The sequence below is a fragment of the Sminthopsis crassicaudata genome, chromosome 2 (assembly GCF_048593235.1).
Source record: "Sminthopsis crassicaudata isolate SCR6 chromosome 2, ASM4859323v1, whole genome shotgun sequence".
Taxonomy (NCBI): Eukaryota; Metazoa; Chordata; class Mammalia; order Dasyuromorphia; family Dasyuridae; genus Sminthopsis; species Sminthopsis crassicaudata.
This window is the reverse complement of record NC_133618.1, coordinates 114,233,563-114,250,360: the sequence shown is the minus strand read 5'-3', so window position 1 is coordinate 114,250,360 and position 16,798 is coordinate 114,233,563. Positions and strand designations below refer to the sequence as shown.

General features: G+C 39.7%; 2 protein-coding genes across 3 annotated transcripts in view; one reads left to right on the top strand and one right to left on the bottom strand.

The window, feature by feature from the left end:
* Positions 1 to 16,798, top strand: part of LOC141554768 (uncharacterized) — a 175,768-nt gene that overhangs the window by 89,738 nt on the left and 69,232 nt on the right. Inside the window, exon 1 of one of the 2 annotated variants that reach the window (XM_074287051.1) lies at positions 9,076 to 9,733. The exons of the other annotated variant lie outside the window; for it this stretch is intronic. Coding sequence (XP_074143152.1) covers positions 9,709 to 9,733 — 25 coding nt within the window. The 5' untranslated portion in view covers positions 9,076 to 9,708. Of the gene's footprint in view, positions 1 to 9,075; positions 9,734 to 16,798 lie in introns of those variants that run through there. 2 annotated transcript variants of the gene reach the window in all.
* Positions 2,285 to 10,395, bottom strand: LGALSL (galectin like). The gene is made up of 5 exons (XM_074287056.1): positions 9,938 to 10,395; positions 8,872 to 8,943; positions 8,620 to 8,708; positions 7,574 to 7,751; positions 2,285 to 5,724 (listed from the first exon to the last, which is right to left on the bottom strand). Exons 1-5 carry the CDS (start codon positions 9,968 to 9,970, stop codon positions 5,581 to 5,583), a joined length of 516 nt encoding a protein of 171 aa, XP_074143157.1. The 5' UTR covers positions 9,971 to 10,395; the 3' UTR covers positions 2,285 to 5,580.

Here is a 16,798-nt window from a genome sequence, read left to right as displayed (position 1 = left end):
GCATACTTTTAAGTTTCATTATCAAAATCATAGAATATTAGTATAGAAATCAGTTTCACATTTATATTGACCCAGGATTACCACCTTTATTAAACATTATCTTATATTCATATAACACCTTATCTTCTTATGTCATGTTATTATGGGATCTTATGACTTCTATCTTCTAGGTGAGAAGGCAGACTAAAGCAGAGATTGAATTACTTGCCCCAAAAGACCCAAATTATGACTAGCATAGGATTGGTGAAACAGACCTTCCCATTCCTCATTTCATCTTCCTTAGCCTACTACATTTCCTATTGGTTCCTATGTGATCAAAATGAGTAAAGCTCTGCTATACTTTAACATTATAGAATTGGTTATAGCAAAGAATGTATATTATTCAGTAGACACTAAAACAAGAGATGCAAGGATTATAAGCAGAATATTTGATTATTGCTCATGAAAGACTTGGGGGTCAAAATACCCTACAATATTCATGTAGCGCAGGAAAAGGTTATTAGCTACATAAGAGTCGATTACTAGAGTACAAAGTACGTTACTATGTTAAATAAACAAGGATCCCTTTTTCCTTGGGTGTTTATTCACATAATTATATATTTTTCTAAGAGATGGTAGGGTGTATCAAAGCAAGGGAAAGCATTTGTGGATTTCCCCCCCCCCCCCTGTTTGGGTTGGGCATCTTGAATACACCCATTTTAATTAATTGTTTATTTTGAATTCTCTATATATTTTTTTCAGGTCTTTTGGGGGTGAAACATTGTGAAATTAAAATGATTAAGAATGAATCTCATTTGAGGCAACTGTATCATATATAGGAATGCAAAGAAGCACATTTTAACTCAATTACATTTTTTCTTATCAAAGGAGGTTTTAAATTTAGGACTAATATGCTATGTATTAATTCATAGTTTTCCCTTGCTTTTTAAATGCTTTTCGGCAAAAGTTTCAAACCTTAACATCTAAGCATGTTCCTCTGAAAACATACCAAGTGTCTAGAAACATGACCCAGGCCTTATTTTTTCAAGAGTAATTATGATAATTGCCAATCCTGTAAAGAACACTCCCCCTTCCCACTCCTACCTCCACCTACTTTTTCTTTATTATGGTATGGCTCACTGCTCTCACCTTTTGATATAAATCAAAATTACCTTCCCAAAACCCTGAGCCCTGTGGGTTTTATAAAACTCTTCTTTGTAAAGCAACAATTTTCTCTTCCACTTTATATTTTAAAAGGGCAGATGGGAAGATAGTAACAATTGTGACAATGTCCCTGACTTACTGTGATGGGCATTGAAACATCATGTTTATAGGCAGATACAAAAGCTGTCATAGCAGTATCACAATCCTCAGATTACTTTATGATTCAGTTCTCTAACTTTACTTAGAGTGACCTGAAGGTACATGACCCTCTACTATTCTAGCCTTGGCTTGAGAACTAAAGTGAATACGTTTGTGTCTTAGTGGTATATTGTCTTAGGGAACTTTCCTAATTGGAAAGTAACAATTTGTGGTTGACACCCAGCATCTTTTCCCTCAGGACTCTCTCCCAGATTGAGTCCAAGTTGCATTTAAAAGTGGCATTGACTCATACAGAAAATTACTAAGCAGGATTATCAAACAGGCTCCTTTGGCTTTGGATCTCTTTAAAACAAACAAACAAATAAAAAACCCAGATACTTGACCACTTGAGAGATAAACATGGCCCTGGATATTTCATGTGGCTTATTTCAAACCATTTATATATTCATTATATGCATGGACTGTGCATAACACATTAAGTGGTGTTTAATAACTACTGAATTGATTGAAGTCAAATCAAGGTCTTATGTACTTAATGTTGTTTTACCAGATATTATGCAATGAAAAGTGAAAACTTAACAATTAAAAGAAACTTTAAAAATACAATCTCAAAACAGTATAGATGCAGCTAGGATCATCTTGATTCACTCCAATATTTCTCAAGCACTTGCAATGTGTATGCAGTATTTTCCTTTTTTCTAATTCTTTCTAATGCCTTTCTCATTCTTAACCCCAATATACCTAGTCAGTGTTGGCCATTTTTATGAGCAATGGAGATCCTTATTTAAAACAAACAAACAAACAAAAAAACTTACCTCCCTTTAACATACTTTTCTCTCCTTAAAACACTAGCCTCTGACCAGTTTGCTAACATAGATAAATCACTATCAACTGAGTAAGGGTTGGAGATTTCAGAAAGAGGAGTATGGAATATTGGTTGCTACACTTGGAACTTAAGGTAAATTAGAAGATGTGAAAAATGCTTTGTACAAAATGCTCTTTTATTTTAGTGCAAATAATTTTCAGCAGTGACATAAAGATAACACATTTAGCAACATTTTACACCACGCAGAAAATAAGAAAGTGTTTCTTTGAAAATCTCTTATAGGAATACTATCTCAAAATGAATGTTTAAGAATGTCAAGGCTGTTTCAGTCAAGGCAACATATCTCTTTCCCTTTTTTGCTTTGGGGGGAGGATGATTTGAATAAAATGAAAATCATTATATCAATTTTATGAAGGAACCTTATAAGGAGTTCTATAGGTTACCTTTACTAGAAATACGTCCAAAACAACAACAACAAAAAAAAGATAAATTCCTTAGAAAACTCAAGGAGTGGACACCCATTTCAGTTCCGTTTGATGGACACAATATTGTAAGAAAGAAACAAGAGATTGTCTAAAGCAGGAGTTTTAACTCAGGGATTTGTAAACTTGTTTTTAAAAATACTTATTTTATTTCAATACAAATGGTCTTTTTTTTTTTCTAATACTTTCTACTTTATTTTATGTTTTTAAAAATTATTCTGAGGAGTCCCTAAGTTTCACTAAACTGCCAGTGGTCCATGACATAAAGAAGGATAAGGACCACTGGTAAAACTTATTTTGTCTTTGAATAGACTAATTTTGATTATTTGGGATGATTTTAATCATGTTGGGAATGAGAGCTCTGGTTCAGTAACTGCCTACATTTTCTTGTGAAGTTTTAAATTATACTTTCTCATCTTCATTTCTCATCTTAGACCTCACAGAAGGATGAGAGGTGAAAATTATTTTTAAGTTGTAGCTAAAAAAATGAATAAAACCACAGCATTATTCATCTTACAGTTTAGCAGCACTTGAATCAAGTTCTCTTCACAGCTAACATGCATTCCTGAGAAGGCTTATTATGAACTCTCAAGGCCCTCTCTACATTGAAATGAAAGGGTTAACACTGTACCTTTGCTGTTAAGCTGTCTAAAGACCTGTTAATTGGTTCAGTGATAAGTAGGCAGAATTGAATTGTTTTCAGCCTTACACTTAAGTGCCCTCTATTTTCTGCTGAATTATGTAGCTGGTGGGCTACCTTCTAAAAGTGATGATTTAATGATGAGCAGAGCCCATTGATGCTATAAATAGATTTCTGGCTACAAACTCTCTTCAGAATTATGTGGGTTTATACTTATCAAAGGTGAGAAAAGTTGATCAAAGCAGTAGAAACAAACTAGTATGCAAAACTCTTCAGAGCAAAGTGAATCCGAGGGGAGATAAAGAATCTTATAGAACACAGGGAGACTGTGTTAGACACTTTCTGAGATGGGGAAAAATCCTCAAACCTCACAATTGTGATTTTCTTTCATTTTTTAAAGAAAGATTTTTTTTTTAAAAGATTGTACTTTGGTATTGAAACACTGTCTACCTTCTTTTGACAAATGGAAATAACCTGGTCATTTCCTTGTCTGCATGCTGTGTAAATAACTAAAAAGCAAACATGACTGTAACAAGACTCAGTATTCTACCAACAAAATCTGAACTATATATAAATATACCTCCCCCACCCCTACCCCTACCCCACCCCCCAGCCACTCTTAGGATCATTACATTTTGGAGTTAGAGGGGATCATATAGATCATCATCCATATGGTCCAACAACCCCTCATTATGGCCAGATAAGAACCCAAGGCCACACAAATAGCAGAGTGGGAGTCAAAATGCAGTCCTCCAGCTCCTCCTACGCCACACTCTGCTCTCTCAGGGACACTTATTAAAGCTGAAGTTCTAACCAATGCCACCAGCACAGCCTAGGAAGGTGAAACTCGAGTCTTACACCTTCCCTTCATAAACCTCTCCCTGGAGAAACCAAGCCTGTTTATCAGCTCAGCCAGCTCATCGTACCAAAATTCTGCTGGGCCTAAAACTATCCACACTCAAATTTGACAGTGTTAATTAACCCTTTGAAATAAAATTACTTGGTTGGGATCCAACCTCAATCCTAGTCTTTCCCCCTGCACGAATCAATAGAGACAGACGATAATCAATTCTGTCAGTCTGGAACGGATGAGCCAGAGCAGAGGAGGCACTGGTTAGGGAAATGGCTAAGAGTGATAAAAGAAAGGAGACCTGTGTTCTGAACTCTGAAATTTGGCAGCTGTTGTTAGTACAGCATAAACATTGTTAACCTTATTTCAAAACCCAGAATGTTCTCTTGGTAATCTTAATTTGCTATCTATCATGTCACAAACACTCTCTTCATCATAAGCTGAATGTCCCTGTAAAGTACTTTTAAAAAAATTGTCTTTGCAATCACTTTATAAGTATTTTCAATTAATTGAACAATTATATAATGAGCCGTAGTATAAATTCCAGGAAAACATAGGAATTTATCCTTTGGAAAGCCCTATTATGTATCATGTTGATTCACAGAAAGGAGCAAAATCAATATAAATGTAGTTAAATGTAATGACCAATAGCATGGGAAATAATTTTACTTAAATTACTGCAAAGCCTCACCCCCCCAGAGTATTAATAGCAACTATTCCAAAGGAGCTTAATTTTAGGGGTGTAAAGGACACCACCAGAACTCAATTATTCAAAGAGAATTGTATGTGTTCCAAAAATGATAAAAGTTTACTTTATCTCATGGACCTAAGTTATTTGTACATTCAAAATTTCATGACTCACTGTTCTCTGTACTCAATAAAATTGCTTATTTTTCTAATACATATACTGAGTATAAATAAATAAACTACAAGAAAGCTTTAAAAACTGTATTATGCTGTGCAAAAAACTTGAACAACCTACATTCTATGTAAATACCCTGACTAAAATGTTATTGGTTGTGCTACATGAATCTACTTCAGTGCAGAAACAATGGTTGCACAAAAGAAAACTTTTCTGTGTACCGTGTTTAAAATTATTATTATTATTTAGCACTTTTGTTTGTAGACATTCTTCTGTAAAGGGAAGATGAATATACTGCTGCCAATTTAGTCCCAAACCACAAAAGACCCCAAACTCATTCTAGTTTGATAGGAACAAAATCCAGCATAAATGTATTACTTTGTTCCAGGACAAACGGTTCAGTGTCTGTTACCCCAAAGCTTTCTTCATGAGGGTAAGCCATGGTTCAAGTCCTCATTTTGGGTTTAAACTGCACACAGAGAAGAGACTGGGAAGCTTGTCTTTTAGTTTGTCTGTTTTGTTTTTAAGTCTCCATATCCTGGTAGGATAGCACTTCTAGACAATCCAGGATGGCATCTGTTCCTATATGAAATAGGGACGATGATCTGGGCACCAAGGTCAGCCAAGTTTAGTGATCTGAAGGTCTCCATTGATCTTTATTGTGTCAATTGAGGACAGTGTTTCAATTCGATGGTAAAAATCAAAAAGTTGGTGTCCATCCACAAATACTCTAAATCGTGGGTGTTCACAAAGAATTTCCACCTGGGGAAAACAAAATAGTGAATTAAATACATAACTTCAATGATTTTGGCCTAACATATAATTTTGTAATTTCTAGGAAAGCAATAGGCACATTTTATAGACTTACAACTTTTTTTTTTTGCCTTCAAATACCTGACACCCAGGAAATGATGAAGCCCTTGGCAGGAATATGGTATGGTATTTAATGCCACTACTGCTTACCTACCACATTTATGTTACTGATTTTATTAGGAGCTTCCTTCAGAAATGAAATGATTCTATTACTTGGCCAGAAGTTGACATGTCAATTCTTATTATACCAACTTATAATAAGAATAGTTGACATTTATATAACACCTACAAGTTGCAAAGCATCTTGCATACATTATCATCAGGCCTTTGTCAAACAAACATCCTGTTTCCAGGTTGCAAACATTAAGGCTTCATTCTTTCTTTCTTAGCTATACCTTATTTACCACAGGTTATAATTAATGGCCTCTTGGTACATGTTTATTAAGAGATAGGTGTTCACCATAAGGAAAGACTCCACACATGACATTAGTCACATCTAATTAATATTAACATAGAAGGCCCCAATTCTAATTTAATTTACTGTTGAGATATTTTAAAATGTTGGTCAAGAAGCTTTAGCTACTCCCATCTAGAAGCCACATTCTGGGATTCCTCATGCTGGCCACGATCCCACATGTGGCAGATGAATAGGTGACTACTGTCATTGACACAGTTTTAAATTTGCAAAAGTCCTATTTCACATCCTCTCAGTTAGTGCTCAGAACACATCTTAAGAAGTAGGTACTATAATTATATATTATCTCTATTTTACAGATAAGGAAACTGAAGCCAAGAGAGGTTAAATGATTTGCATTTGGTCACACTGGCAAATATTAAAAGTAGGATTTGAACCCAGGCTTTCTTGTCTACTATACTGTTTTGCCTCTATTTTTAAGATGGGAAGAGGCAATTATTTTTTCATAAACATGTATGGCATTTTATAGATAAGTAATCAGGAGCAGTATAGAATTAGGGCAAAATTTTATCCAGGATGAGCTTATAATAATGATATAATAGCTAGCATTTATATGTCACATTTTAAAGTTTGCAAAACATGTTGCAAAGGTTATCTCATTTGATCCTCTCAACAATCTTGGGAAATGTTGTTATTATTCCCATTTTACATATGGGGAAGTTGAGACTTTCTCAAGGTCACACAATGAATGTCTGAGGCTGGAGGTGAACCCAAGACTTCCTAACTCTAGATTCAGGATACTTCGAACGGCACTAGCTCACTGCTCATACAAAAGGACAGCCCTTAAGAGGTCAATGAGAGTTTTGCATAATTACAGTACATGTGATATGGAACTTTTAAATAGTAGCTATGGGACACATGCTAACAAGAGGCAACACAAAACTTTTTATCATTCACTTCCCACATATTAAACCACAACACTGGGAAGAGAAAGGGCTGTATTATCCTGTCATTCCTTTGTCCAGTCCTAAGGACACAGACTATAGGACAAGCAGTAATAAATATGCTAGTGAAATAATAATCAACAATTCCTAAAGAAAAGTAGAAATATGCAAAAAAGTAAATAGAAGGAGCTGTGTGGGGATGTGTGTGTGTTGTAATACAATCTATTTCTAATACTACATATATTTATTTCTGGGGTTCTTGGGGTCCATCCAAATTATTTCACAAACAGATAGTTACTATTGCAAGCATTAATATACAATACTTACCCCTTTAAATATTTACAACTCTTAGGAAGCCTATTTCCTGAATGTGCAGAAAATGTCAGTAGCTTAGATATTCTCGACCCCCCCCAGACAAATGTTGGTTCTTTGGACTCACCCTAAATGGTTGGTCTGGGATGAAAGGAAAATAAGGAATTGCTGATTGTTCTTCACCTCTTTCTCCTGATATACATGAATTTCTGAGAAGCTGTTTATCTGTAAATACTGCTTTAAGTTCAATGGCCACATCTGCAGGAGGGTCTTTGGAGTCTCCACATGTCAAACTGATCTCGAAACTGAAAGACCAACAGAACCATCCTTATCTAAGGTGAAAATGGATAATCTCACATCCTTTCTAGATTATTCAGGTTCTTAAAATTTCTATGTCAATTGTGCAAGCCGCCTGCAGAGGTAGGGAAAGAAAAATTTACTAGAAGGAGAAGGATTAAAATTAGGAATTTGGATGTTGCTTTTTCAATTATCCATATTTCTGTTATTCCCTTTGAAGGGAGCGTCTCCCTCTTTCCCCAACCTTTTCCCCTGCCCCCAAAGGCACTTCCTCTATCCACTCTAATCCAGAACAGCTATAATTTTCAGAAATCAGAAACAGTTCCAGAGGTTGACTATGGAAACAATAACTTGCTGTCTTTGGCTTTCATTGAATTTTGGTGGTGTGGATTCCTTAAGACTTGTCCTGGCTTCATACAACACATAAAAGAATGATGAAAGGATCTTAACCCCCTCTATGGGTCAAAGGGAAAATGTGTATCTATATTTATAATTCCTGATAAAAATAGCTGTTTGCAGAAATGATGGGTGGGATTCACACAAATTCTTTTCATGGGAACATGGTACTTTCTTGGCATTTCCTTGGCAGGAAATGTATCCAGAAGGAAGAGAAGCACCAAACCACAAAGTTGGAAGGGGAGAAGAGATTTATTTCTCTGCTAGGCACTCCCATCAACATCCCCTGAGAAACAGTGATTCTGGTGACTTGAAATCTTACTTTTATTGATATCTTTGGTCTTTTTTATACCATCACCTTTATTTATAAACATAAAAACTGTGCCCCTATCCCATCTTCATAACAAAATTTATAAAAGCAGGAAAAATAAAAGCAGTTCAGCCAAACTAACCAAGATATTTGATTGAATTAAGGCTTACCTCTGAGGGTTGAGGTCTACGATCCCCATCACTAAGATCTTCTTGCCTGGCCTCATCCCTCCTTTAATATGCCCACAAAATGGTACTATCTGGAAATAGCAAAAAAGATAACAGAAGGTTGGTGAACTATCTGGGGAAGAGCCTATTCTTCAAGGCTTAAGGAACTAGTCCACGAAGGAAACAGACAAAAAAAAAAAAAAAAAAAAAAGAGGCGGGGAGGGGGGCAAAAGAACATGAAACAAAATTATTTACCAGTCTTGGAAAGTACACATCTGTTTGGCAAGGAGATCCCAAGGAGTTGTTTAAATGCCCATCCTCTAATTTCTAAAAATAGAAACACAAACGATTCACTTTCAGAAGTCTTTGGTGGGAGGTGGAAGGAGAATCAGGCGAAGGGCAGACCGGGGAACCACAATCAAGGCTGGGCATCCCTCTCCAGCTGGCCTTGGAGATTCTACCTCTTCTTCCATCTCTTATGTACTTTTAAAAAGGGGAGTCGGGGGAGGGCTCGAGAAGGATGTCCTTGAAGCAGGCTCTGAACGTTTCCAGGTCCAACTCAATCCAAAGTCCCACAAAACCAACTTAAATGGGAAGTCCCACGGATGCTGCTCAGATTCAAGGCTTCATCACGAGTCCAGTTCAAATTCTCTCGGGCTTGCCACGGCAAAACCTTTACCTGAGGAGGGGCGGGGGAGGCCCTGGTCTCACCTCAAACTCCGGCCAGCCTGGGGACGAGGCCGCGCTCTACCTGGCGAGGAAACTCTCCGCTTCCCGCAGGCAGGCAGGCAGGCAGGCCTCGGCGCCAAACCCCTACAGAAAGGGGAATGCTCCGACGTGTGGATGAAGCCCACCCGCACGTGCGCGCACACTCTCCCTAACGCCCATCGGCTCTCACCTAGCACCTGGCGGGTGGGAGGGGAGCACTGGGACGGTCCTGGGGCTGGCGGGGAGTAGGCTCTCCCCACTCTAGTCCCCGCCTCACCGTCTCCGGGCCGGGGCCAGCCCCGGGCCAGCCCGGGCTACCGTCTCTTTACCCCCATCCCCACCGCCTTCCCTTCGATCCTGGCCGCGCTACTGCGGGCCGTCTGCATGCAGCTCCAGCTCCAGCTAACAGGTATTCGGGATCCAGGGACTTCCCCCATAAAGAGGAGGGGGGGAGTTGCAAATCAAACGCCCCCCTCCCTGCCACCTCCAGCAAATCGCCTCGGCGGGGGCAGTTCCCGCGGCTCCGGCCCCAGCAGCTGGGCGCCCGGGGTTGGGCAGGGGGCCGCGTCTCCTTCCCTCCCTCCCTCCCTCCGGTGCGCCCTGCCACACTCACCACCTCGTCTTTCTCGGCCACCGATCCCGCCATCTTGTTGCACAGCCGCGGGAGCCGGGGGGCCCGGGGGAAGGGAAAAGGGGAGGGGAAGGGGGGATACCCGGGTTCCGCTGCCTGGGGGAGGGGGAGACCCAGGTTCGGAGCCGGGCTCCGGCGCTCACAGCTGGGGCTTCTGCGGGCGCAGCGCTGGCGGACGGGCGCGCGCGCGCGCACCCACACCCAGACACGCGCAACTCACAAATACACGCACACACACACTTGGCGCTGACCTGGCAAGAGGGGCCGAGGGGAAGGATTGGGGGGCAGGAATGGGGAGCAAGGCTGGGAAGCGGTGCTGGCGGGCTGCGGCCCTCCCCTTCCTTTCCTCCCCCGTGCCCGCGAGCAGCTCCTGCCGCTTTTGCCGCTGCTGCAGCTAATGGGGCTATTGCGGGAGGACTGAAGGTGGAAAGGAGAGCCGCGGCGCCGGGCGGCTCAGGAGGCATATAAAGGCCCGGCCCCGGGCCCCATGGATTACCCGGGCGAAGGAACCGGGAACAGGGCGGGGACCCGGGCTGGGCTGTCCCGGCTTGCTCAGCTTGCCCTGCCCCGAGGCTATTGGACAGCGCGGGGCTCGCAGGAAGCTGGGGTGGCCTCGAGGGCGTGCGTGTCGTGTGTGGATGGCGGGGAGTGGGTCTCCTTTCCTGCTCCCAAACGCGCGCGCGGGTGTCAGAGTGTAGGGGGAGTGGGTGTGTGCTGGGAAGACGGAGTGGGGGAGGAGATAAGGGGAAAGAAAGAACTGGAATGCTCTGAATGCGCTCTTCGGTCTGGTCCCCCGAGGTAGGGGACCCCAGGCCCGCTTTTCACCGAGCACCCCACCCCTACCCCGAGAAGCAGTGGGGGGAGGGGGAAGGGCACTGGCCTGGGAGGGCACCGTACTGAAGCCCACCTTGCCTCAGGACCCCACGTAAACAGCGCGGAGATAACCGCAGGAAGCTAGTTTTTTGTTCCAAAAATCTCTCGTCTCTCCCGAGTCAGAATGTGGGCTCCCCGAGGGCAGGGACTGTGGGGGTTTTGTTTGTTTGTTTTTTGCTCAGCTCTGTGACCGGCTTTTTTTAATCTCTCGGTAAGTGCTTGTGGACGGATTGACCTAGGAACAGACCCCACGTATTATAAGGTCGGGTACTTGGAAGGCAAGCTAGAGGTTGCCTCATTTAAACAGAAGAGAAATCAGACTCCGAGAAGTGCCGGGCTCAAGGTCACACACGTGACAAAAGTGGGATTCAAACCCTCCCCCGCCCCGTGCTTCCCCGAATTTAGACTGTCTTAATAAAATTGTAATTGTATCTTGGGAGGAATGTGCGGAAAAGGTGGGCAAAGATGGATCTCCCCTCCCCCATCTGCCACCCCCCACGCCCCCCCACCCAGACATAGATCATGGGCAAGTTTAGCCAGAGCTTGTCAAACACAGCTCTCCCAGCGGATGGAACTTTTTTTTCCCCCAGGGATTTATGGAGCTAGGGATGCGGGATAAATCACAGGAACAACATCACAAGGATTAATGTTGAGGGTCCTCTGCTGGATTCTTCTACAAAACTGAACAGACACTATCGACCTAGTTGAGAGATTCTGTTCTAACCCTAGTTTCATCTGTCACCTGTCCAGCTAAATAAATTGCAGGGTCGGGGGGCAGCTAGGTGGTGCAGTGGATAGAACACCAGCCCTGAATTCAGGAGGACCCGAGTTCAAATCCGCTCTCAGACACTTAACACTTCCTAGCTGTGTGACCCTGGGCAAGTCAGTTAACCCCAGCCTCAGGAAATTAATTAATTAAACTACAGGGAGCCCTCTTTGACAAGGGGTGTAACCCCATAGAAAGTGGCAGTCTCTTTCCCTCCCTCCTTCCTTCCAACTTCTTAACTTCCATCAAATTCCTTTGCTGCTTTTACACATTAGGCAAATTATGTAATTCCCAGATAAAGCCATATCTCCATGCTGTATATTAGGTGACATCCTTGGCTCAAACATTTCACTGTGTGAATCACAGGGTGTTTTACACTAATACCCAAGGGAACGTGTGACTTAATGCAAACTGAAGGCAACCTTCTGAGGTTTTCAGCTTGGCTCTGCTCTGCCTGAGTAATCTTGGCTGCATCCATATATTCATGGCAGTTTTTCCATGGTAGTGTCTCTTATAGTATAGCCAAGTGAAATGGGAGAATTACCTGTACATAAAGTCACTTCACACTGTTTACCTCAGTTTCCTCATCTAGAAAATTAGCTGAAATGGCATACTCCCCCCCCCCCAGCATATTTGCCAGGACAACCCCCAATAGGGTAGTAAATTAGACTGACATATTTGAAGCTAGTGAGCAACAACAATAATGTTTATAAATGACATTCATATTCCCAGTTGTGGGACCTAAACTGGATTAAAGGTTTAGGCAAGGTGGATATTTTGTTTGGTGCACAGTTGTTGCTCCAGCTGCTTACTTCTGACAAGTTCAGTAACTCCTATGGCAATATATTTCAAGGATCCGTGACTTTTTTTTCTCCACCAATGCAAATCACAGCCTTTCTACAACTTAAGTAGGTGTTCTAGAGTCAGTGTGGCCGGAAATCATCACCCCAGCAGCCAAATTGTGACAAGCTTTTCTGAACTCAGCTGAGTTGGTCATCAGTTGATAACTTATATGTTTGGGAGCCTTTCCAAATTGGTAGGGTGAGAAAGCACTGAATTTGTCATTAGAAAATCTGAATTCACATTCTGACCACGCTTCTTACTTTAGACAAGTCTTTTAAAGTGGCTTTTAGACAAACCACTTTAACTAGTATGGGACAGTATGTGTTAAATGGGGGCAGAAGTAGATGGTAACTAAAATCTCTTGAAGCTCTAAATCCTATGATCTTATGTGGTTTATTATCTTAAAATCTTTTTGGTAGTTTTTATAAAGTGAATAGTTGTTTTCAAATGAAGAATAATACTCTGATTAGATTTAAATCTGAATGTTCAAATATCAGGTTTGCTTAGAATACTATGCCAGTGTTTAAATCAATATAATATATATTTATAATATGTTAGCATGATAACATAAGATGTTAATATTCAAACAGTAGGAGAGTTGTTTTTGAATATGGGTCATAGGAAAATGAACCTACATAAAATGTAATTCTAACAGTTTATGAGAGACAACTAAATCAGAGCAAGCCAATGTCCCTAATTGGGGAAGAACATCATTCATAAGTTGGTCTTAAGTTCTGTGGTGAAAAATAAGGACTCATGTTTTGATTATTAGTATCAGCATATTTAAACATTAATATTCAGTCCTTTAAGATGTAAACATAAGATATTTTATCATTCAATCACTTAAGTTAACAAGAACAATTAAGAGAAAAACCACTAATTCTAAATAAGTACATTTTTAGTTTATTAAAAATATAAATTATAGTTAATGAATGTATTAATTTGTCTTCCCTGCTGTGAACTTGACCCTTAATATACACACTTGTCTATAGTTTCTGATTTATCACAAATATATAATGTTACATATATCCTCCTTACAGCTGAAATCTAAACTTAGATGGCAGAAGTATGAGTCTTTTCATTTGCAAAGTTATGGCATAAATGTATACAATTAGAGCGATTCTCTCCACCCTCCCCCAAAGCAAGGAGCTAAAGGACTTTGTTTCATTGCCATGGGAGTGGGTATTCTTTCAACTGAATGTTGAGGACCTTGTGCCATCCATCATCCCTATGGTTTCATTGATACCTCCTACCCCTCTGTGAGATTAAGGTACAACTGAACAATTGAACACGGACAAGCACATTCCTTGGGAGAATTCACAGCTTAAAAAAATATGCCATGCTTGTGACTTTGGGGACTTGATAGCATTACCTTTGAACATTTCAGTAATTACCTCTACTTCTATCACTTTTTTATTCATTTCTCTTTCTTCTCCTCTTCCATCACATTGACCTGTGAATGAATAAAAGTCCACATTGAGTGAAAAACAGTGGGTTGTTATTTTAAGAAAGAAGCTCTTAATCAAACATTACTGGGAAGAGAGTTCTTCCAATTTTTGTAGCATGAAAGGAAGACATTTGGGGATTGTTCTCAACAGGCTAATAGAGTAGGCTTTGAAAGACAAGGGGGGCTGGGGGCAGGGTGGTGATGGTGGTGAGGGGGTGAGGGAGTGGAGGAAAAGAAATTGGGGGGGGGAGTAAAATCTGATGTGCCTTCATCCTTTTGTAATTCCAGTAGTTTATCTGTTGGCTTTCTCTTACTTAAAAGGAATGTGAACAGGACTGTGTACTGCTTGGGAGACCTAATTATACTTACATTTCTTACCTCATTATGTTTGACATTTCTATTCTAATTTTCTGGTTTATGGTTCTTTTATTGTCTTTTTACTTTATTGCTGTCAAGTAGTATGAAGTGTTTCTTAGTTTTGTTAGTTTCATGGAAACTTTCTTAGGTTATTGGGTGGAAACAGACCAAGATTCTGATTTAGCAATCATCTGGGAATCCTGACTAATGAGCAAAAAACACAGGAAGAAGATTGCCATGTTTTAATTGCTAGAGAAAACAGACTTGAGTGACAAAGATTATTAAATTGCTTTAGATGGGAAATAGCAAAGAACAATAATTACCCTAGAACAAATAGCTTTTGATTTCCAGGGGCCTGTAACAGCTAAGATAAACCACAAAGGATTTGAATTTGGCACCTGGGTGACAGACAAAATGTGATGTCTGTCAAAAATGCCACAATTGGTTAGGTAGTTTCTTATTTAAACATATACACATACACACACCCTTCTTGAATTTGTATTATAGAGAATATCATCTCTGATATTCTTCCAAGTTTTGGATCAACTTCCATTTTAGTTTATAAATTTTGCTATCTGCTTCTTTTGGCCAGTAATATGTAAAAGGGATCTGAGGTTATCTCTAGAAATGATACCACTCTGGTCATGTCCTCATCATTAATAAAATGACTATCTGAGCTCCTTGTCCAAATAGTTCCAGTGAAAAATTGCTCTAACTGGCTAACATACAAGTTGATTTAGGATTATTTATGATTTATTCACCCCTCTATTTACACAGTGAAATACTGTGTGACCCTAGATAAGTCAATTTTTTTTTTCAGTCAACAGACAAATATCTTGTGCATATAAGAATAGTTCTGTGAGGTTTTTTTTTTTTTGAGCCTCATCTTCTCCATCATTATTTAATTTTTAAATTTTAAATTAATTTTTAATTTTCATTTAAAAATGTTGAGTTCCAAATTCTCTCTCTCTTTCCCTCCCACTGAGAAGGCAAGCAATATGATATCAATTATACTTGTGAAGTCATGCAAAACACTTCCATATTAACCATGTTTCAAAAAACAAAAAGCAAAACACAGTAAGCAACATATTCTTTAATTTGTATTTAGAGTTTAGCAGTCTTCTCTCTGGAGATGGAGAGCATTTTTCATCATGGACCCTTTGGAATTGTCTTGGGTCATTGTATTGGTCAGAGGAGCTAAGTCTTCCACAATTGCTCATTGTTACAATATTGCTATTACTATGTACAATTTTCTCCTGGTTTTGTTCACTTCACTTTGCATCAGTACTGGGCTAGTCAATTACCTTTGTAATTCTCAGTTTCCCTAAATATAAAATGCAGGAATTGGCTTCTAAAGGTCCTTCTGGTTTTTACAGAATTGAGATGGAAAAGCCCAAATGGCCATGTCCTGATCAAAATTCAGTCTCTTTCATGTCCATCTATATAACTTCATTTAACTTTGGACACTGTACTTGGGTGTGCACTGAAACCTAAGGATTGATTGAGGCTAATGAAGGTTCGACATCGTCAGAATCTTTCTACCCAGCTCTACATTGCATAAATACAGAAACTCCACCTACAATGTTTTAATTGGACAAGCTTCTTCTTCTTCTTCTTCTTTTTTTTTTTTTTTTTTTTTTTTTTTTTTTTTTTTTTTAATGATTGTCAGTTGGATATAGATTTTTTGGGTAATGTTTTATTTAAGATCCAATCTCCCTTTTTATGCAATAGAAGGGCCCTCCATTAAACACCTTCTCTGATGTATCATGGCATATAAGTGACTCTAGGGTCTTGAAGACTTACGCTATTTATTGGAACATAATGTTTGTAAACTCCACCCAAGCTAGGAGAAGGGTCTACTATCTGACAACCAGCTTCTCAGCTCATCATCTGGCTGATGACAGTACAAGCACATTATAAAGCACAACTTTCAAAGACTAGATTTCAAAAATTTCATAAGCTACTCTTGTATTCAACAACAATAACGACATGAAAAACACTTTTAAAAACCCAATCACCTATTTCTTCTTTAGGGAAGAGGCCTTGTAGGAGGAGGCAAAGGTTTTACTCTCCTTTTGGAGGTCAACAATTAGTTATCTTTTCTTCTTTCTGTAATGTTAATAAAACCAACTATGGTTACCAATGTTATTTTAATATGTGGTATCTAAGAACTGTGCCAGCCAGATAAGATGCAGCTGGAAGGATAATACAGAGAGGCTGTATTAGATCACCAAGGATTAAATGACAGGATTCAAAACTAGTTCTTCCCACCCCTAATCCATCATTTTGCTCACTGTACTTCCGATTAGAGGTATCAAATTACCCAATGCTTACAGTCTCCCCAATGAACTTGACCTCCTGAGGTGATTATCCTCCTGAGGATAATTATTGAAAGGGATGGTTTTGGGAAGAAGATATAGGAGTCTAAGAGATAAAATAAGGCTCTGAAATCATAAATTAGTCTTGATGAAGAAACTGAGGCCCAAAGAGAAGTAAAGTCATGGCAAATTATTGGAGTAAGATTAGTAAATAGCAATAATAATAATAGCTAACATTA

What these genes read in the sequence shown, in the direction of transcription:
- LGALSL (XM_074287056.1), bottom strand. Translation starts at nt 9,970, where the DNA reads ATGGCGGGATCGGTGGCCGAGAAAGACGAGGTG. An exon ending in TGGCCGAGAAAGACGAGGTG is followed by an intron (nt 8,944 to 9,937) that starts GTGAGTGTGGCA and finishes TTCTATTTTTAG; the next exon opens with AAATTAGAGGATGGGCATTT. An exon ending in GTAGACCTCAACCCTCAGAG is followed by an intron (nt 7,752 to 8,619) that starts GTAAGCCTTAAT and finishes TTGGTCTTTCAG; the next exon opens with TTTCGAGATCAGTTTGACAT.